General features: G+C 36.8%; 1 protein-coding gene across 2 annotated transcripts in view; it reads right to left on the minus strand.

The window, feature by feature from the left end:
* The window catches only part of LOC141365292 (BRISC and BRCA1-A complex member 2-like), a 204,982-nt gene that overhangs the window by 82,634 nt on the left and 98,541 nt on the right, over positions 1 to 23,807 (minus strand). For both annotated transcript variants that reach the window (XM_073869480.1, XM_073869481.1), the window contains exon 6: positions 20,307 to 20,381. In XM_073869480.1, coding sequence (XP_073725581.1) covers positions 20,307 to 20,381 — 75 coding nt within the window. The remainder of the gene's footprint in view (positions 1 to 20,306; positions 20,382 to 23,807) is intronic.

Below are 23,807 nucleotides of genomic sequence, written 5' to 3' on the forward strand. Positions count from 1 at the left end.
GTGTACTCAGCGCGCCGCCATGTTTGTTTACATTGCGTGAATGGTCCGCTGTAATATCAGAAATGGATTTATTGCATTCTGTAAAAAAGGAGCAGTGGCGTTTGTCGCATTTTGGGAAAAAAGGGAGAAAAGATGACAGAATATCACGGCGGGTATTGGATTTTGCGTAAAATTAATTATTTACTTTTAACTACTGACCTGATATAATACTGATTTTGGCAGTAACTCATTTTTTTCAAAAATGGCGTTTATTGCGTTTTGGAACCAAACTCTTCATATGTATGCTTTAATACTGCAGTCTGATGAAAAACAATATAGTCAGATATAATCAAAACTTTTAAAGGCAATTAAATGTAATAATGTGATAATCACATGCCATTAAAATGTTTACACCATAGAGAGGCATATATAATGCAACTAGTTTCCTGTTATGACATAAAAGTATCATATTTAAAGTATATGCCCCCTTACTATGATGTAAACGACCAACACATCTACACATTCCTACAATTATGCAACCAGAAACACCCATTTGCGACACACTCCGGATGTGTATAAATCAAGTCAGCAAAAATCCTGTTCCTTTCCTGTTTTACGGGCAATGTTTTACCCATAATAGTACCCAGTGTTGGACTTCTAAGACCAAATCTCTTTACGTAACTAACAGACATAATGAGCAATATTGTTTCGTTCTCAGCAAACAGGTCTGACAATTGACATTAGACATATTTACGCAAGGGAACAATCAGTATGAAATCAGTCACAAAGTCTAGTTTACTCAAAAAATTTACTCAAAAAAGAAAAAAGTCATAGTTTTAACTTAAAGTAATCAGGCTTATTTAAGTTTCAAACAGGACTAAACACAATAAAAGTATAAAAGTATCATAAAATTAATCTGTATATAACTTCTGTATTATCAAACTTAGCATAATCAAAAACTGTGAACAAGATTTAAGAGCTACAGTGGAAAGATTAAAAAAATGTGTATAGATTTATTCTAGGGGTCGCCTGATAATCGCCCTGGCTAATTATCGTTGCCGATATTAAGTATTTTTATAGTACACTCTCAGAAATAAAGGTACAAAAGTTGTCACTGGGACAGTACCCTTTCAAAAAGGTACACTTTTGTACCAAAAGAGTGCATATTAGTACTTCAAAAGTATATATTGGCAGTTCAAAAATACATATTTGTACCTAAATGGTACAAATTAGGACCTTTTTAAAGGGTACTGTTCCAGTGACAGCTATGTACCTTAATTTTTGACAGTGTACCAGTCATTTTCAAAACAGATTTGCTGATAAAATAATTTAATAAAAAATATAAGCAATTTTAAAGCATCAAGTACTTGTTAGTTCTTAAGAGGTGGTCTTCAGCCAATGCACACACACACACACACACACACACACACACACACACACACACACACACACACACACACACACACACACACACACACACACACACACACACACACACACACAAACACACTGGACATAGCCGCCTTTCTAACTAATTGCTACAAGAGTCCGATTATTAGTTATTTTTTGTGCCTTAAAGGGGACATTACATGAAAATCTTAATTTTTTTCCCATGTTTAAGTGCTATAATTGGGACCTCAGTGCTTCTACTAACCTAGAAAACATGAAAAATAGCAACCCTGTAACTTTGTTTTGGTAAGCCTCTTTACAGGCATGTGAAAAATAGTTAATGCAGATTTCCTGCGTGACATAGTATGGGGATCTTATTATAATAACACCGCCCCTTCATCTGCACTATCCAACCACAATGGAGACATAGAGAAAGAATGACTGAAAGCAAAATGCAGAAAGACAGTAACGCAAAATATTGAAACTCTTTGGTCATTTTTACCGCCAGACCCGGAAATCTGTAAAAATCAATTGTTTACCTCTAAGGGAGCTGAAAAATTAGCCTATTTTCAAAAAAGTGAAGTGTCCCTTTAAGACCTCTTTAATCTCAATTTGTGTTTTATAAAATAACTTTTTATGGGCTTGGACTAGAAAAGTTTAAGTAAGGGGAATTCAGGCAATCATGTCCAAAGCTGTCCCAGTTATTCTTATATAAAGACAGAATTTAAATTCTCATGCTATTTTTATTAACTACAAATAGTAAATTATAAACAATTTATAACTATTAATAAAAATAATATTATCAACATTAACAAAACGTAACCTTGGCACATAGCCGTGTAAAATTCAAATGAATTTTCAGGCTTACATAAGCTTTTTTGAGCAACAATAAGCAGTCAAAATCGTATTTACTAGGCTTTCTTTCCAACAGTGTTTGGAACCCTGAGCCATTGTCTTTTAACCAATGTGACTCTTGTTTGTGAACTTCTCCTCTGACATTTTATTTTGATCCTCAGGCCCAGAGCAACCTATAATTTGTCCTCTTAAATAGCAGCCTGATTGTTTGTCGAAGTGATGGCCTTAGCTGCACTTTTTAGCATGTTGCATTAGAGATTTACAAACCAGCAATTATTCGTTTCCCCCCCCACTCATCACACTCTGAATAAAAGTGATGCTAATGTCACAGAAATAAACATAAAACAGTGGCATTCTTAAAGGTTCACAGACTTCAGCAGAGTTCAGTTTGCTTGTCTTATTTCTAAAGAAAGTTACAGTTGAACACTACCATAACGAGAAAGAAAAGAAATATCAAAATAAGATGGGCCATACATTTCACAAATGCTTCTGCAATAATGTAGTGGTTGTTGGTACTACAGTGTTTTGTACAGAAAAGTGGTTGCCTACATGGCTAAGTTATGCCTAAATAATTTTTTAGCATTCATGTACAAAGAGTGCAAGATGAGCTATTTTTATATAAATGACAAACTAGCTATGGGTGGGCATAAGTCATGGATGTCTGTGGCATGATTTTGCTTTCTGATGGGCAAGAGAGGATAAGGAGTAACCTGCAATTACTTTAAAGCTTAAGATTACTTGGGCCTGAGTCATTGTTTACTGTTGGAGGCTCAATCCACCTGCAAATTACAACTACTGGCACTGGCATCAAATGCTCTACAGTCACGCACAGAGCATGCAGTGTCTCATAACCATCTCTAAGTCTTAAAAGAACTGACAGAGAGAGCAACAAGACTAATTGGCTAATTGGTCTTTCTGATAAGACAAATCTGTTTTTGCTGTGGGCGGGTTTTACAATCATCCACTCTTCAGTGTACCACTGTAGTTCATTTGTATTACAATCCAAAAAATACTACATCAATAACATTATAAGTACATTCACATGTACACTTGCTTAGTAGGGGTTAAAAATAATGACAGTTTTGAAACAGCAACTTTCGATTGCCCGTGGTGGGTTAAATGATTGTGAAAACATATTTCAGCAATCGCTCATTAGCATAGTACTAGCTGATCAGGTTTTAAAGAGTTTTATGATAAAACTGAACTTCCTGTAGCTTTGCTTAAAAATATGACTACTTAAATAATGAAAAATAATATTATTTATACACTATAAAACATTGGTGGTGGGGTCTGGTTGTATGTGGTGAGCTACCTTACAGAAATTAGTTTTTGCAGGGTAGATAACTGCTATATATTTTTCTTATTTAAACTTTTCAAAAATATCCATTTGTTTGACTAGTCATACAGTAAACAATATTTTCTTGTCAACTTGAAAGAAAGAATATAATAAATATCTAAATGCGTACTTCAGTCTACATTTGGATGCTTGTTTTACCCTTTCTTTCAAGTTACCAAGTATTATTGTTATTATCTCATTCTCATTGGATCTTTATGGCACTTTTGAAATAAACACTCACACTTGAACTCCAAAGCGACATACAGAGCATTCAACACATACATTTTATCAGTTTGTTCCCTGGGAAACAAACCAATGACCTTTGCACTACTTATGCAATGCTCTACCAATAGAGCTAACAACACTACAAGAACAATTTCTGAGTTTTATACCACAAAATTGCCATATTCTTTATGTTGATTGATTGCAGACATTTCTAAGGTGATAATAACTTTATTACATGCTTTAATTATATTTTATTTCAAGGTCTTTAATAAAAGGTCTATCTAGAATACTGGTCAAATACCCAATAAGAAATAATTGTTTTCCATGGCAAAACTATACCTGACCACTTATCTAGGAAGATGCTTTCAAACCATAGCTACTGTTTTGTTTCTTGTATTCTGCTGGGGTCTCGCTCATTTAATCCAGAAGTTAGACAAGCTATGTTTTATGTTGTATGCTTTCTCTAAATGAATGCCTCTACACATCTACAAGGAACTTCAATGTGAGTGTACTGTAAACTTATGAATATATATGTGTTTTGTTGGGAACAAAGTTAACTCTTGGCATAGATGTGGGAGGACCCAGCTGAACGCTGGGCTGAAATGTATATCTTGAATGTCAACCCAAAAAAGGGTGTTGGAGTCATAGCCGTTAATGTCATTCCCACAGTCTCCTCCGTAATGCTCTTGTCAGATCTATTTGTCCTTGTCTTCACAGTATAGAAGTGCGTGAGCATGTATGTTTATTTAAATAAGTAGACATGGAGTGCCAATGAGCTTTTAAAGGGGCAGTGAATCAAAAAAAATATTTTAACTTGATATTCTGTTATATAAGAGGTAATCATAGTTAAATGAACATCCTGCAAGCTTGAGAACTGAAAATGTCCTCTTTACTGAAATATAACAGTTTTTGGCACCAAGCAATGAAAACAGTTGATTCAGGAATGTGCTGAAATATGACGTCAGATTAGAAATTAAACACCTTCTCCATACAGCAACCACTTTGAAGGCCCGCCCACAGCTTTGCGTGACGCACGTGTGGACCAGGGGCAAAGCAAACCATGCAGTGCCTCAACAATCAGTAAACATGTCTTTATAGATTGCCAAATGTAACCAAAACTTAGTTTAAATACATTTTTCCTGTGAGATTTTTATTTTGACGCGGTGATCTGTTATGAGTATCCATGAAAACGGAGTGTTCGGTTGTGGAAGAACCGTCTGGGAAGAACACAGACGCTGTATAACCTTAACACGGAGGCTCGGAAAATAACATTAGGAATGCATGGTTAAAGTTTGTTTTTAAAGAAGTTCCAGCCCGTGTGGTGAGTGTTTGTTTACTTTGTGTACCACAGATTTATTTGTAAAGAAGCCACAAGTCGATGCTGGATTTGCAGAGAGAAAAGCACTACTAATATTGGATCTGACTAAAATGACACAGCAGTATACACAGTAAGTAAAATATTTTAATTTATTTAAGCTACTGCATTTCACTATTGCTTTGTAAGAGATCGCTTGATATGTCCTGTTGTAACATTCGTGTCTAAACACTAAAAACATTAAACGATTAATAAAGGTCCGACACTTAACAATACAAATGTAATATACAACCTGACTTCCGGAAAAGTTGGGACGTTTTTTAAATTTGAATAAAATGAAAACTGGGGGAGTTTCGGATCACATGAGCCAGTGTTTTGTTCACAATGGAACATGGATAACATAGCAAATGTTTAAACTGAGAAATTGTGCACTTTTGTCCACTTAATTAGCTCATTTAAAATGTGATGCCTGCTACAGGTCTCAAAAAGGTTGGCACGGGGGCAAAAAATGGCTAAAAAAGCAAGCAGTTTTGAAAAGATTCAGCTGGGAGAACATCAAGTTAATGGATATTAAGTCTGTAACATGATTAGCTATAAAAGGTATGTCTTAGAGAAGCGGAGACTCTCAGAAGTAAAGATGGGCAGAGGCTCTCCAATCTTTGAAAGACTGTGTAAAAAGATTGTGGAATAATTTAAAAACAATGTTCCTCAACGTCATAGTGCAAAGGCTTTGCAAATCTCATAATCTACAGTGCATAACATCATCAAAAGATTCAGAGAAACTGGAGAAATCTCTGTGCGTAAGGGACAAGGCCGGAGACCTCTATTGGATGCTCGTTGGTCTTCGGGCCCTCAGACGACACTGCATCACTCATCGGCATGACATTACTAAATGGGCCTAGGAATACTTCTAAAAACCACTGTCGATAAACACAATCCGCCGTGCCATCAGCAGATGCCAACTAAAGCTCTATCATGCAAAAAGGAAGCCACATGTGAACATGGTCCAGAAGCGCCGTTGTGTCCTCTGGGCCAAGGCTCATTTAAAATTGACTATTTCAAAGTGGAATAGTGTTCTATGGTCAGACGAGTCCAAATTTGACATTCTTGTTGGAAATCACGGACGCCGTGTCCTCCGGGCTAAAGAGGAGGGAGACCTTCCAGCATGTTATCAGTGTTCAGTTCAAAAGCCAGCATCTCTGATGGTATGGGGGTGCATAAGTGCATACAGTATGGGCAGCTTGCATGTTTTGGAAGGCTGTGTGAATGCTGAAAGGTATATGCTGCCCTCCAAATGACATCTATTTCAGGGAAGGCCTTGTATATTTTAGCAGGACAATGCAAAACCACATACTGCAGCTATTACAACAGCATGGGTTTTTTCGTAGAAGAGTCCGGGTGCTGAACTGGCCTGCCTGCTTTCACCTATAGAGAGCATTTGGTGCATCATTAAACTAAAAATACGTCAAAGATGACCACAAACTCTTTAGCAGCTGGAAATCTATATAAGGCAAGAATGGGACCACATTCCAACATCAAAACTCCAGCAACTTATAGCCTCAATGCCCAGACATCTTCAAACTGTTTTGAAAAGAAAAGGAGATACACCATGTTAAACATGCCCCGTCCCAGCTATTTTGAGACCTGTAGCAGAAATCAAATTTGAAAATTAGCTCATTTTGTGCATGCAATTGTAAAATTTCTCAGTTTAAACATTTGCTGATTTCTATGTTCTATTGTGAATAAAATAATGGCTCATGTGATTTGAAAGTCTTTAGTTATCATTTTATTGAAGTTTAAAAAATGTCCCAACTTTTCTGGAATTCGGGTTGTAACGATAGAAATATACAAAGTTAGTGATAAGGAAGGACTTACCAGTCGCAATTTAGATTCTGATTCCCGCTTACTGTGTTGTATACGGTAATTTTGGCAAGTTGCATTTGAAAGGTCCAACAAAGCTTTTATCATATAACTGTGCTATGTAGCGTTAGGCGTATGTCAGAGCAACCTCACAAGCACAATAGAAATATACAAAGTTATTTATAAGGACTTATCCGCCGCGGTTTAGATTCTGATGCGCGCTTACTGTGTTGTATATGGTAATTAAGTCACGTCGAGTTTTTAAAGTTTTGTTTCTACTTTACTATACGTATTGTCATTTATGTGTATCAACTTTAGCACCCAGAGTCTTTTGTGGCTCAAACATATGTGTTCGGCTGCTATTTTTACACATTAATGTTTTCAAAACATTTCCCCACATGTAATGACGGGGAATGAAGCTATCCAATCATAGCAGTGGGCGTTTACGTCCAGATCTTCACAATGCGGCCCGCCCCTCCCCCAAACGAACCATTCTCCAGAGAGTCACTAATCCATGTTACAAAATTTATTACATATTGCTTTTGCACGCAAACATCATAGACCTCAGACAACATTATAAAACAATAAAATCAGCAGGTTCATTGCCCCTTTAAGTGTTTTTGAGGAATGTTGTGGCGTAGCATTGCAGTTCTGTCATCGCGTGACTCAGCTCGCTGTGTTTGGTGCAAACAGTTCTTCCGAAACCACACTACTGAAAAACTCAACTTATATCACAGGAGACAGCTACATGCTTTCTATAAGCAAAAAGTAACTTTCCAAAACATTCTGTGCTTATGTTCCCCCTAATTCTCTGATTCTACATGGCTTATAATCCCGAGAATATTTGAAAAACAGCTATATTTTTAATAAGATCATGTCAGCAGAAGTAAAGTTGTTGGCATGACCTCTTAAGTGAGTTTGACATATTTAGACATCAATGATAATGTGTAAGAGGATATAGTCTCCACATGTAATGCCGAACAGATAAACAAACAGGCAGCCAAAAAGCTCTGATCTGCTGGTGGCATAAAGCTAAATGGTGGGTGTAGGCCGCTGGCAAATGGGCTTTATGTCACTCCGCTGTCTTCTAATCTGAGCTTTTCTGTAGTGGGTAGTGCCAGTTGGGGGTGGTATTTGAGAGGAGATGTCAGGTGCCCCGATTGATATGCCTCTGAGGTGCTGAAAGATTGTTGACAGGATGTGGGCACTGCTTGCTTAGCAAGACTTAGCGAGAATAAGATAGGGGAGTAATGGACTGACAGAAAGGATGAGATGTGTAACGCTGTGTCTTAACCTCAAGTTTTCAGCAACGTGTTTGTCTGTCCATACTGAATGAAAAAATACTGCATAACACCATACATTGATTGTATAGACCAAGTGTATGCACTGATGCCAAGTTCCCAGCGAAACACACTCCTCTTAGTTGGACTGAGTGGCAAAACATTCAGTGAACTGGCTGTGTTCAGTAGGAGCAAAACACAAACCTTGCACACAGTATCTGATTCTTTATAATTCATCAGTTGCAAAAAAAAAATCGCAAAACAATAAAAAAATTAAATCTTCGTAACTAGTGGTGTAACGGATCGTGGTTGATCCCCACGGTTCGGTTTGCATGTGATTCGCGGATTAATACGCAAATTTAAATAGGGAAAGTTTATTATTTGTGTTTCAAAGGTTTGCAAATGTTAACATTCGTTTAACTGCAAAAAGGCGCTAAAGTGAGCAGTTTACTTTATGCACAAACGCACGTGCGGTTAAATGCGTCCGGTCCAGCTCGAGTCAGACATAATCATCTTAAAGATCAGAACTCTTGATGTGTAAACTTTAGAGAGTTGTGCTACTGTCTCTCATACTGTAGTGTATTAAAATACATTTGGCTAATAGAGAATGAAAAACAACGTAACGTTTTTATGTGGGACGACTGTGATGCTGCGCAGTTTGTAATTCGCCCTCTGTCTGTGCGTGTGCGCTCGTTTAAGGGGACTCAGTTGTGCACACACGGAGAGATATTCAGTCTGCGCATACTTGGTCTTAAAGAGACAGCAAGCTCAATTGACCTACTTAAGTCTGTGTCATTAATGTTAATCAAACAACCAAAGACAAAGAGAAAATAACTTCTGAAGCTTTACAATAAATTCAGTGTTATAATTCATTTGATTTCTGTACCTAATAATTTTAGACCTTACTTAATGTGCAACTATGTTATTTTTTTATAAATGTTTGTAATTTCTTGATTTGTTATTAGAATGTTCCCATACTTCTTTTTTTTTGCTGATCCAAAAAATGATCTGATCTGTGCCTCAAAAAACGTAATGTGATCCGAACCATGAGTTTTGTGATCCGTTGCACCCCTATTCGTAACGTTAGCACATTTACTGTGAATGGATGAATAGCAACAAGCTCTTTTTTAGCTAACTTGAGCAAGGCAGCTTTCACGGTTCCTCCTTGATAAGGGCTGCTGCAGCTGTCCACTGCTCTAGGTGTGTGTGCAAGTTCACTACTGGAGTAAGTGTAATAAAGAGGCCACATTTCTGTCTCTTTGTATTCCTCACTTTGTTTGTCATGCTTTGTATTGCAAGACGATGTGGATCAACCTTTCAGTCACTATATTCTTAATTTTGACATACGTACGGTTCCTCTGATGTCAAAACACCGGATAAGTAAAATGCAGAAAATTACCTGATCCAAATTTTTTATGACAAACGAAAGTTTCGGTGGCAGTGTGTAAGCGTCACACAATGAGGTCATATTTATTTTTTAACATGCACAAATTTCGAATCCAATATGCAAAGATCTTGACCCTTAAGACTTGTTTTCTGGTGTAAGCTTTTTGCTATCTGACTGTTAAGGGGTGTACACACTAAATGCAAAAACAATTAAACAAAGTATATTATATACAAAGTCAATGTAAAATCATAAGTCTATATGTTTTATATGAAATGCAATGGAAATAGGGGCTCTATCCGCAAACTGTGTTTATGGTTGTCTAACATTTGAAAATGAGGCACTGACACATTAGCAAAGACTTAGCAAGACATAAATGTAAGCAAGTCAGGTGGCTCTCCCCTTCTTAATTGCTTTTCATGTAAACATATTTGCGTAATATGGTAATACAGAGACAATGGTGAAATACATAAATACACTGATAACAACAATCATGGAGTCTGCTCAAAAATAGAGATGTGGATTCCTGTATGTTTTACAACTGCATTCATAAATACAATAAGGCTTATCAAATATCATATTTGCTCATCTATTCCTAATAATATATACCCTCTACAGTTCGCTATTTGTCCTAATAGATCCACTGAAGGTGCAGTCTCCCACCTTCTGCACACCACTCACCCCACATCGACAGCAGCATGGGGAATTAAGTGAGGCTGCTGTTTATAAATAATAGTTCAGCCTTTAAAACTGATCATCATTATCCTGAGTACAAAATCACCACAAGCAGCTTAAGCTTTACTTTCCCTATACATATGACTGTATGTCCTCTCATAGCTCTACTTTAATTACTAAGTTTGACGATGACACAGTGGTGTTGGGCCTTATTTCCAACAACAACAAGGCAGCCTACCTCAATGTCAGCAAAACCATGGAACTGGTGGTTGACTTTAGGAGGAGGCAGCAGCAGAACTACACCCCACTTGAGATGGGCAGGACACCGGGAGAGAAAGCAAGCAGTTTCAAACATCTTGGCATGCACTTTTCTGAGGATCTTGGCCCATATTCTTAAAGCTTCTTAAAATTCTCGAAGAGAGCTTCTAATTTAGCTTAAAAACTCTATGTAGGAGTCTTAGCTTAAGACCAATCTGAGAGCAACTTTGAGCAAGAAAAATACAAAAACTTTAATCTTAGTGAGGAGGCGGGGCTGACCCCGTTGCTACCCCGGGGCAGTCGCCAATTCGTCTTATAGAATTCTGCAAGTGCTTTCAGGGGCGCATACTTACAAATTCCCTCAATGTGCCAGCATAACAGCGCATACAACTATTAAGATGACTGTACGTGTAATGCCCATTTATACGAAGTGCAACAGAGAATTTAGTATGAGCCTAATACATGTGACACTGCCTGTAAAAACCCAGCAGTATTTTTTTTGTGATTTTATACACAAAATCATCCCAACATAATGAAAGGCTTAAATAATGCGACTTACCCCGGTTTTTAATTCGTGCAGATATTTCTTGTGTGATTTTTCTTTGCAGATACTTCTTATGTGAGATAATGTTGCAGCACAACGCGTTGCATTTATATTTTGGGCGCATCTGATTCCCATTACATTTTCAATAAATATTGTTTATATTATGTTTATTAATATGTTTTAATTGAACTATCTTAATGCATTAAGCATAAAAAAATTAACGTTAGTTTCAGAATATCCGGGGTGAGGTCTGTTAAATATTAAATCTGTTAAATATTTGTATTTAAAATTAATATCTCAATTCTTTGTGTTGTCGAATTTTGACACTGTTTAATTGTTTGTTCATAATATTTATAATTATGTCAATTTTTCTAAAAGTAGCAATATTCTAAAGAGATTAATGTGGTATAAAGAAAAAAGACATGAGAAATTTTAAGTATACAAAAGAGCACAGTTCAGATATTGTTAATTAAAGCGGTTTTATAAAAGTTTCTGCTTTGTTTAAATTGACAAGCATTTTATTTGCCACTGTCAACACGTTTTGTGATTGATTTACTGATTTATTACAGACACTTGTCAGAAGCAAAGATATTGTACTAAGCATCTCTATGTATGTATGTATGTGTGTATGTATGTATTTTATAATAATAATAATAATGTGGTATGACTTTTTTAAACCTAGCAGCCGTAAATTCATAACTGTAAAAAATGATTAAGTGGCTTTGTAAATATCACTAAAATAATTGATTAAAGTAACTTAATAAAATCTCGTAATGTCACTTACAAATAAATGAATAGAAATAGAACAGATATTTTATGTAAAATGTACATACTGTATATTATTAAGGCACAGTGTTTCCCTTACCATTATAAAAGGGGGGCGCCCCGCCCTCCTAACGACTTGGCCTAACATGAATTAAAACATATTTAATTGTGTCCTTTACCTCAATCTCTCTTAATACCTGAGCTCTCATTATTCCTTAATTCTATTGCAACTTAGAATGGATCCACTTCCAAGCAAGCCTGAATCTGTAGTTCATCACAATGTTTTGCCTTTCAACCATACTAAAAAGGAATAATATAGAGGAAATAATATTTTGTCAGAATATTTTATATCTCAAAAATAAAAGTGATTCCAGAGCATGCCAAAAGAAGCACTAAATATCTTCCACCTTCAAATTACATACCAGACATCCAGTTCTTAACACAAAGCTTTTACCGTCTGAGCAACTGTAAAAGTTTGTCATTCTGTATTGTTAATAGCCAACCACACCACTACTTTATTCGAACAACAACATTTGGGATAAACATGGATATCAAGATGCACTGTGCTCTAAAATAAGCTGCTGATATTGTGTCAAAAAGTTGCTAAATATGTTTTCAGATAAATAATTTGTCAGTTTAAAAATTTGGTCAGGGAATGAAAATAAAACATTGAACAAATAATGTCTAATGATCATAATGAGGAACAGCTCACAATAATAGAAATATATATTAAAAACAAGCCTATTTATTAATCTCCACATTATGTGGTCTGTCTTGCTTGGTCTGCCTGGATTACTATGTTGCTGTTTAACTGCTTCATTAAACCTCAATCCTTCGACCTTTCTAATAAACCCTTCAATGTCTCCCTCTTAAACCCTCTGGGGTCCCACCATTTTGGGACACTGTCAGAGGTTCTGACATGCTCTTACATTTGGTCTTTTTTCAGTTGCTTTAAAACATAATAATGGCAAGTGTCTCATACCACTGCGTTCAGCACAAACTGGGCTAAAATATTATATGAGCTACATGTATGTACATGTTTGTATTTTTGAGATAAAAATGTTTATGCGTGGTTTTTAAAAAAGCAAAATTTTTAAGTCAGTGATATAAGTCCACAAAACCCATACTAAACATGTTTTAACAAGACTTTTCTAAACAGAATCTAGTAGTCTAGAGTTTTTTTTATTTAAAATGATGTGAAAATCATCCTGCCTACTTATTCACATAAAACAATGTATTGACTTAGAAATTGTAAGACACTTTTTGTTTAGAGGGGCCGTATGCGAGAAGGATTGATTGACAGCTAGCAAACAAAGGCTCGCATAATGAGCTGCATAATGAGCCTTTAGGCAGGAATCTGAGAGTGAACTACAGTAAAGAATGTGAGGACAAATGTATACATGTTTGTTTGAGGTTTATTAAGTTAACAATATAATCAAAATAAAAATGATGGTCAGTAGGAAATTTTCAGTTTATTTGGAAACAAACCCTATTCAAAAACTTTGTATAAACTAAGAAACTGATACACAACAGAGCTGTAAACTTCATGTGGCTCATGTTACCATATAACTTTATGTCCAAAAAGTGTTTTTCCACTTCATAGTTTTGTACTGATGAGAGAGATGCAGACCTCTAAGAGAGTTATAAACAGCTGTTAGCATAAATTGTCCACAGAAATACCCTTACATATATAACTGATGGGTAAATGTCACTGATACTACATTCATATAAACTATCTTGTACATAAACTAAATCTCAGATAAACATCTGCAGCGATTAGTTATATAAAAAGCTGTTTTCAGATGACTGTTTTCAGATGCCCATCCCCTTATCGTCTAGCTTCTGTTTTAAACGCGTTTCTGTAAGCGCGTATGAACTTTAAAAACACATCGCATATGGCGCGTCCATGTGCGCGAGCTCGTGTCTCCGTGTAACGCGGCGCTCATAAAAACGGTGTCGCGTGTAAAGCGCAATGTATGGAATTGCCTTGCATGTAAACAATATGGAATCATTTTACAGCAAATCCCGCAGTGCAGCATTACTCAAAGTTGCCATGAAGGATACGAAAGTGAATAACTGTGTCTAACGCTGTAAAACATGTAAAAGATATCCGCCATTACGGGAGGTCACACGGATTTGTTTGTAAATAAGCATGTAAACATGGAATCATATTACAGCACACACTTAAAAGATACAGCAGTTCAGGCTTACTGAAAGTTGCCACAAAGGATATAAGTGAATAACTGTGTTTAACACTGTTACAGCATGCAACAGTGAAATCCCCCATTACGTGAGATTACGTCCATTTGTAAACAATGCGAAAGTTTTTCAATCCGAAGCGTGCAGTCTGCTGAGGTTGCTTACTGTATTTAGGCTGAACTGCACAAGCCATGAGCATATTACATGATAGCAAATATAAATGGTATAAATTAACTGTTAAACGTTACTTACTTCTAATCCAGCTCCAGTGCGTCCTCCGTTGTTCTTCTAAGGTAACGTTAAAGATAAATGCTTCTCTTCCTCAATGTCCAGACATAAATGAAGATATTCCTCACGTGTGTGTATAAAGTTTATAATCCAAACATGCGGTAAAGTCTTTAAATCTGATAAACTTTATGCTTAGTTTATTATGGTTTGAACCGCTCGTCTGTTGATTTCCATGTCAACAGTGGGTTCCGCCTGTGGGCGTGACAGAATTAAAGATAATGAAGTCAGCCAGGAAAAACAGTACTCTCTTTACTTCAATGCAGATTACATAAACAGGCGTGATTTGTTTTCGATTATATTTAGCTTGTTTAAAAGTAGACATTTCATGCTTTCTTTGTAAATGTGTATCATGCTTGTGTGACGAGTATTCGCGGAGTTTCAATTGATTTTTGTAACGTGTTTTGAGAGACAGCTGGCGGAGACAGAAATGTCTGGATGCACACCCTGTTTATTTTCTTTGTTTGACAAAAACACAAAGATCTGTTGTTATTGTGAATGAACACATATTAAAGAAGACCCTTTACCGTTTCAAATGATGTCAAACACGTAAGTGTATGATTATTAATGATGGAGTATTTTAAGTTGATTCTGCCATGATAAGGAAAAAACACATCAAAGCGCGGCGCCGCGTTTTTAGACCCCAGGGGGTTAAATGTTTAAATGTCTCTCTTATTCTTTCTTGCTGTACCACACATACCCTCCAATTCCCTTGAACAATGTATATCCCAGTTTAAAATCTGACAGCCTTTATTACATCTTAAAGTCTCTGTAAAGTCAATCTTGAAAAATGTTTCTTAATTACAAATGTTAGAAATGTATTGCTGAAACACACTAAAAGACTGTAAACTATCTAGTACTGAATTGCAGAGCTAGATCGTTAAAAAGTTTTTCACCATTTCTTTATTCAGGATTATTTGGGCAGAGTAAAAACGGTGGCTCGATGATTCACTTAAGCCCCTGCTCATGGCTTAGCCCCAACACAATCATGAGCATTCATTCAGGTTGTAGCTGTATTTGAAGGTTGAGAGAGACGGCAGCTTTTCTGCGAGTGGGCGTGGTTTCAAAACTAATTTTATATACTTGGTGTTTTATCCAGCATTTAAATTTGGTTGGTGTGTGACAAACTCAGAACACATTTATTATCTGCCTTTTCCAGGGACTTTAAAAAATTTGATCTAGTATGCTGTTCATTTGATATGCTCAACTGACATTGTTTTAATTGGCTTTATTGAATTTTTTTCAATCAAAGAATGCCTTAAAATTAATTAAAGCATGAGAGTTAATGATAACTCTCATGTATTCACGCTTTTATGACCTCTAGAATAGACTATTGTAACTGGTTACTCGGGGGATGTCACGCAAATCAGGTAAACAAGCTTTAGCTAGTTCAAAATGGCGCTGCAAGAGTACTCAATCTAAAAAGTATGACCACATTAGTCCAATTTTGGCATCTTTACACTGGCTACCAGTTAAATATCACATACAATTCAAAATATTGCTAATCACCTACAAAACGGCCTAGCACCCTCGTATCTTAAAGAATTACTATCAGAATACAATCCAACACGTAAACTGCGATTCACAAAAATCTGGCCTATTAATTATCCCTAGAATATCAAAAGTGTCTAAAGGTGGTAGATCCTTTTTATATCTAGCCCCTAAGCTCTGGAATGATTTACCACAGGGGTGTCAAACTCAATTTCATCCCGGGCCACATCAGCATTACGGTTAATCTCAAAGGGACGGTTGTATTTGAACGACTGTATGAATGCATCATCTTTTATTACTGTACATTGCATAATTTTCTCTGCATTTGCTTACTATTGGTTTTGTTAATAACTCAATTAACACCTAGCTTTGAAAGTAGAAGCCCAGGCAAATAATGACAAAGTGTATAGAGTACAACTATTCTACAGATTATAAAAATAATAAAAATAATTGTGGTGACAAAAACACATGTTGTATGTGAGTACACTCAAAATGTTCTGTTATCCTTCATTGTGCAGGTCAGAAAATTAGAGGCATTTTAGATACTAATAAAGAGCTTTACAATCTCCACCACAATATGCATTTATTAGACACATACTCTCACTTGTCATTTCTTGCCCTCTTTACAAAAAAGCTGTGATTTTTTACCTGGCTTTGAGTGTCTGATTGACTGACGTCTCATGAGTTCAGTGTTGTAGGCTACAGATCAATAGTTTCAATCGTTTATTAATGAGTCAGATGAGTCATTAGTTTGTGTATTTAGCGGGAATAAACGCGTTGTAAACTAATCCCAGCAGGACATCGCGAAACATTTCTGTACACGAGATGGAAAACATTTTCTCACTGGATCCGCGTGAGTGTGCGCGAGAGAGGGAGAGAAAGAACGAGCAGATACTGTCCGTTCCATATGCGGAGGTCGCATACTGTAGGCAGCGTCATCAAGCCTGGTTTATTTAAGTTAACTTACCATTACATTCGCATACGCATATTACAGCTATTTACTATCTAAAAGAATAATATTTAACTTTATAATTGTTAATATTCTGAAACAAGACAGTCTTGATGACGTATGCAGCCTGGAAATGCGACCTCCGGAGGCTGCAGCGTTCGCATTCAGACACGCTTACTCTAGTAGTGTGCGTGTGCAGGGCGCTGCTCGTTCTTTCTCATGCAATCATCAACATTATCACTATAATTCCATTACAAAAAGACTTTGGCGGGACAAAAATTAGTTTTGGTGGCTGCTAAAAAAATCAATGTAGGAAATAACCTGGAAAAAATAAAACTTATAATAACAATAAAATAATCTGTAAACTCTTGCGGGCCACATAATTAACATAATTTGTAAACTCTCGGCCGGATTTGGCCCGCAGGCCTTGAGTTTGACACCCCTGATTTACCAAATAATGTTCTTAATGTCTTAAGACATTAAGACAACTTAAGACATTCTTAACAAAGCATTCACATAAAATGTCAAGTAAATGTACCTATCCTGCAATAGTAAGTTTGTCCAGAACAAAGCATTCACATAACTCATCTGGGTAAAATACTTATGCTATAATAGTTAGCCTGTCTGGAACCGAGCGGATTTTAAACCAAAATACTGTATGAAACTTGCATTACATGCGAACGGCCCCTACGCTAATAGGATTCTGTTTTTCTCTCCCTGTCTCGTCCTCGACCCCGAGGACAATGAGACAAACAACACCCATTTCCTGATGCTGTGAAGGTCATAACACCACTGATCTACTGGCTGCCCTTCACTGTGATACCCAGCCAATGCCTGACCAGCGACCACCTGCTGAACCAGTTTAATCCGCCTACCCGTTTCATATCCCTATTGTGTTTATATACTGTAAATAAATATATATGTATATCTCTCAAGGGTTTTTCTCATTCTAGGAGTTTTCCCACAGGGTTTTTTCATCCTATGGAGAGTCAGGCAAAATTGGCTTAATTTAGCACTTTCATGTATACGGTACATTACTACTACGCTCGCTTGTACGGTTTATTATTAGCCGCTGTATTCTGCTTCTTATATTATCTATCGATTTTTCTGTGTTTTCCCCTACATCTATTCATGTAAAGCTGCTTTGAAACAATTAACAATTATTGTGAAAAGCGCTATATAAATAAAATTGAATTGAATTGAATAATGAGTATTTTTTGCTTTAAAATAAAACATATAGATACATCAGCATGTAAAATGGCATACGATATTTTTGTTTCATGTACCAATGAGATGTTTTAATAATTATGTTATTTTTACCTTGTTCGAAGCAACAGATAATGGAAGGGAAGTCAAAAACAACTTGATCTGGCACGTTACATGCTGGAGATGCCTCGCAGTCCCAAAAGTCAGTCACAAAGTCAGTCCCATAGAGTGTGATTGATCAGGCTTGTCATGAACACTGAGCCTCAGCTTGTTTCACCAATAGCTACTGGGACAACTGACATTTTAGAACTGAGCAGGTATCAAGTTGAACCAACCAACAAAAGAGCAGTCAGTGCAATTTCCAAATCAACTGGATGGATCTTACCGTTCTGCATACAGGCTGCAATAACATAAGACCAAGTAACTGCACCTTCTTTTGCTTATAAAGCCTTAAATAATCTTGAAACAAAATGAACCCTGCACAAGGTACAAAAGAATAAAGACAGGAAAGGTAATGCCACAAAGACATAAGCTCAAAATTATAAATAGTTCAATTGTGCTTTCTTCAATGACTTTAATGACTGAATGATTCATTTAAAACTTAATATTAATAAAACACTGTTGGTCTCTGTTGGTTTGATCCCTACAAAAAATGTGAGATGCCTGACTGCACTGCTACACAACACCAAAGTCACAGCCTTCTGCATTCCTCTGCTCTAATGACAGGTCTTTAAAACGCTGAGAGACACAAATGGATTTGGGAAGGTAAACATGTCAAGCCTACTAAAATAAAAGCAGCAAGATGGCACTGCAGGTAATGATCACAGAATGCAACACCAATCCTCCAAGGGCCTTTATGACCTCTCTTTACTGTAGCAGAGGGTAAAGACAAACCTGGAGAGGACGTCATGAGATATTTAATGAAGACCTGCACAGTTAACATGTAATTTGCCAGCATCTTGTGAGATGTGTCATAAAACAGCTGTGAAGTTTTGTGACAGTCACATGTCTTTTAAATTCTTGCAATGGAAGGTTATGGTCATAAAGAAAAAACATCTTATTTAATATATAGTAATATAATCAATAGGTGGTTAAATGATGAATTTGTTTTGTATCATTCTCCCTGAGGAAGGCAGATGACGAAACGCTTTGGAGAGCTTTCAGATTTTTCAGTTCTCAAAGACAGCTTTCTTAAAATTATAAAGTATTATATTCCTTACACTAACACAATGTATTGCAACACATTGCATCGCAACACATGTATTGGTATATGTATCGTATAAAAAGATTCTTGCAGATACACAGAACTAATTGAAACAGGGCCAAGGTGATCCTGAGTTTTATGTTTCATGGACTATTATAAACCCAAGGACATAGAGCATCTTGACTGTTATATTTTTTTCCAAATATGCGTTCTCTTCTATTGGACTTTGTTTGCAGATTTTAGTTTGGTTCAATGTTGGTATTAACATATAAGATAGTAAAATGTACAGTTATATAAGAGACTTTCTGGCAAAATAAACTTCATCTGACAAACTTTAGCAAACAATGACCCAAGACTGACCTAACTGAAGGAAACTAAACTGTGTCTCAAGTGAATTTCAGTAAAGTGTGGTCTTGGACTTTACTTGTGCATGCGTAAGTGTAGTGTTCTGCTGAGGGACAAAATGCTAAGATAGTGATGCTGATGATGGTTGCTGTTTTCCATATGTTTAACATCATTTCAGCTCTCTTGGGAGGACAAACATGGCTGCAACTGGCAAAAGCCATAGAGCATGGGTTTCCTGAGGCCTTGCACCACCATCTTTTGTGCACACATGCACATACATAAACAAACATACGCAGTACAGAGGGAGAGGAAGAAAAAATGAAGGGAAAGACAAAGGATGAGCAGAAGATGAGGAATGAGAGACAATGAGAGAGAGAGAGAGAGAGAGAGAGAGAAAATGAGAGAGAGACTGAAAGATAGAATAAGAGAGAGAGCAAGAGAGACATAGACAGCGAGAAAGCCTGCAGATACAACACAGCTCAGAGATGATTGGAAGTGACAGCCTGCTGATTAGTCAACTTGCAGCCTTCACACACAAAAGGAAAGAGAAGATCCGAAAAATGAACACTTCCACAGAGCAACCTATTCATAAATGCACTTTCACATTTAATATTTTATGGGGAAAAAATTCTCTACACACAACAGATATAGATATAGAAAACCAATTGAAGATAAAGAAGGTTGATCAAAGCCTAGTAGCCTACCGAAGATAAAGAAGACTGTGTTTTAGTGTAGGTGCAAGTATTCGTGGACTGGTCCTACCTTGAGAAGATAGATTGGAATGTTGCTAAAATCCACTGGGAGTCTGAGGAGGAATCGAACAGAGAACTCCCCTGTCTAGGAAAAAAGGAGGAACATCAAATAAAATACATGCACACAGATTCTTTAACATTCCTTAATATTAATTTCATATTAACCTACATGCTAACCCTACAATTTAACCTCACATATATTTCCAAATACAAATTAAAATAAAATGAACATTCAAATGTTGACCATTTATATTCACAAAGAATGAAAATCCATAGCTATGTTGCATTGCATTGATTTGAAAATCTAAAAATGAATGCACTGATTAAAGAACTTGTGATTTTATTTGAAATCTTTTCCCACCATTGATGAGTTATCTCATCAATTATGAGAAAATGTTTCCCTGCAAATGACAAGTTTTTACGGCAATCCATATTTCCATTATTGTCCATTAGGTGGTGCTCTTACCCAACTTATAAAACACTGAAGCATACACTGATCCAAAAACAGTATTATAAAATGGGCAGTTCTGGTTCTTCGTTCTGATTGGTTGAAATGTGTTCTAAGCCGTGATAAAATACCCCGGTAAACCCACGGTTCAGACCGCATTACATAAAGCTTCACTGCGCCACTGTTGCTGCATACTGATTTATGAAAATAAACACCAACGTCTTTAATCATATTTTTAATTTGTCTACAATTGCACAATTAATGGCGATATCCAGATACATGTCAATAAATATTGTTGTCTCGTCAATAAAGAAAAAATTTTCCCTGAGAAGTTTCTACCTCCCATTCCCGCTTTTATCCACTGAGTGGCGATCTTACCCAACTTAAACACTGACGCATTCACTCAACACTAAAACATCTGCATTAGACAAAAAGTATTTTACTTTGGGTGTTTTTGTCGACCTCAAAAAAGCTTTCGATACCATAGATCATAAATTATTAATGAATAAATTAGAACAATATGGTTTTAGAGGCCGTGCTTATTCATGGTTAAAAAGCTATCTTGACAACAGACACCAGTATGTACATTTTAATGAGCATCAATCAGAAATGCGTAAAGTAACTTGTGGTGTACCCCAGGGTTCTTTGATTGGTCCTAAGATGTTTATTTGATATATTAATGACATCTGTAAAGTATCCGATTTGTTAAGATGTGTTTTATTTGCAGATGACACTACATTGTATGCATCTAGAGATAATCTTTACCAAATAATTATTGATGTGACTAGAGAACTATCCAGAATCAAGCAATGGTTTGACTGAAATAAATTATTTTTTAATCCAAGTAAAACTAAGTATATTATATTCAGTAATCGACAAATTGAAACTAGCATGAGCTTAAAGATGATGTGGCACTAGAAAGGGTGAATGAAAACAAATTTCTTGGAATAATATTAGATCATAAATTATCCTGGAAACAACACATCGCTCATGTTCAATCAAAACTGTCCAAAACAATTGCTATATTACATAAAACCAAGTATCTTCTAAATACGTCTTCTTTGTATATCCTGTATTGTTCTCTTTTTGTTCCATATTTGTCTTACAGTGCATTCACACGGGGCGTAAGCGTTAACGCTTAACGGAAGGCTTGTCTGAAGCGTGACCAAAATCCAATCACAGTGGCCGCTACACATGCTCCGTTCTTCCATAAATGTAATTGGCTGGCTCTGTCTAGGTAATTTGCATAAGGCGATTTGATTGGCTGATGCACGCGTTGCCGCTTGAAAAGTTGAGAAATGTTCAACTTCTGCCGCGAGCAACGGCACTGACGCGGCACCGACGGATCCACAATTCAGTTCGGCAACGCATGATGTCACCCATTAAAAGTGAATGGGAAGCGTTAACGCTGACGCCCCGTGTGAATGCGCCATTACTGTGTTGAAATATGGGGGCATGCTTACATACATGCTTACGGACGGGAACGGGTCTCCAAAAATGGACCCATGCAGGACTCTAGCCCGAGGAGTAGGGCGGAGCCTGGGCTTCGGCTGAGTAGAGGAGCATGTGGAAGACGCAGCAACCATCGGCCTCTGCTGCGTAGAGAAGCTTGGACAGACTACTGCCTGTACTCTCGCTGTGTGCTTGCTTTATAACATTTCTACATCAGATAAGGATATGGACGTTTGTTTGGTGAAGGTTTCCAGGCAAGAGAGCAACTTTGCGCGTGTTTGGACGTGTTTATTTCACAGACGTGTTTCGGCTTACGGGCAGACGCACTGCGGAGTATATGAGCTTGGACGGACTCGCGCTGTGTGCTTTCGGTTTAACATTTCTGGATCAGATAAGGATACGAACGTTTGCTTTGTGAATGTTTCTGGGCACGTGCTTATTTCAAAGACGTGTTTCGGCTAACGAGCACAGAGCTGAGGCAGCGCGTCTGTGGAGATATTGTGCAGGGGACGCTTTGTGTGCAGGATGCAGGGATAAACGGACGTCTGACTAAAGTGAGTGTTTCTATTTTCTTTGTTATACTGAAGTGGCATTTATGTACACAATAGGATATCTGAGCACTGTTTTATATGTCTATATTGTGAGAGCAGTGAGGCCGATATAACACAGATGTAATTACAGTAAACAAGAGACAAAAAGAAAATTGGTAAAACTAAATAAACATTTAAAATGCATACCCTTTTTTAAGTACATGAAAAGACATTTGTACTGGGGATCTGAAACTGCACGTTACTGTTTGAATAAGACTTTGCTACACACCAGGCCAGAGTGTTATTGTGTGTAACACAATGTAACATCACGTTTAAAAGTAAGTCATGATTGGTGTCTGTCAGACACAGTGGTGGTGGCTATTTTCTTTGTTTTACTAACGTGGCATTTATGTACACAATATCATATCTGAGCCGTGTTTCGATTAATGGGAGTGGCTTGCAGAGCTGTGCATTGTGGTGCATAGCGGGAGTTGTAGTTTTTCCTACAAATGTGCTCTAAGATCACGTTCTGTCTTTTCTCTGTCAAATAGGCACAAAATTCTATATTTATGTTACATTTTGACTACAAATATGACCCACTTTCCATAAAGATTAATGTTCCTATCGGTGAAATGGCCCTTTAAGTTAGCTATAGACATGCTAAAATATCTGGGTATATTTATTACCAATTAATTTAAAAACCTGTTCGATAAGAACTTCAGACCACTTCTGGTGGATCTGGCTCGGTGGAGCTCCCTCTCCCTACCCTTAATTGGCCGCGCGAACCTCATTAAAGTGGTTCTCAAACTGGGGGCCGCAAGATGGTGCCAGGGGGGCCCCAGTTTTATGACATTTTATAAAATACACGAATTTATCATGAATTCTGAGTAATATATATAAGGCTAGTACTAATCAACAGCACTACTTTTAATTTTATATGTTTTGTTTAATTCAAATTTTACATTTTAGAACAAATTTGTCATACATTTTCTTTGGGGGGGCCGCAAAGAAATGCATTGTACACAAGGGGGGCCGCACGCTGAAAAAGTTTGAGAACCACTGGGTTATCCTACCAAAATTC

Source organism: Misgurnus anguillicaudatus, chromosome 7 (genome assembly GCF_027580225.2).
Source record: "Misgurnus anguillicaudatus chromosome 7, ASM2758022v2, whole genome shotgun sequence".
Classification (NCBI taxonomy): Eukaryota; Metazoa; Chordata; class Actinopteri; order Cypriniformes; family Cobitidae; genus Misgurnus; species Misgurnus anguillicaudatus.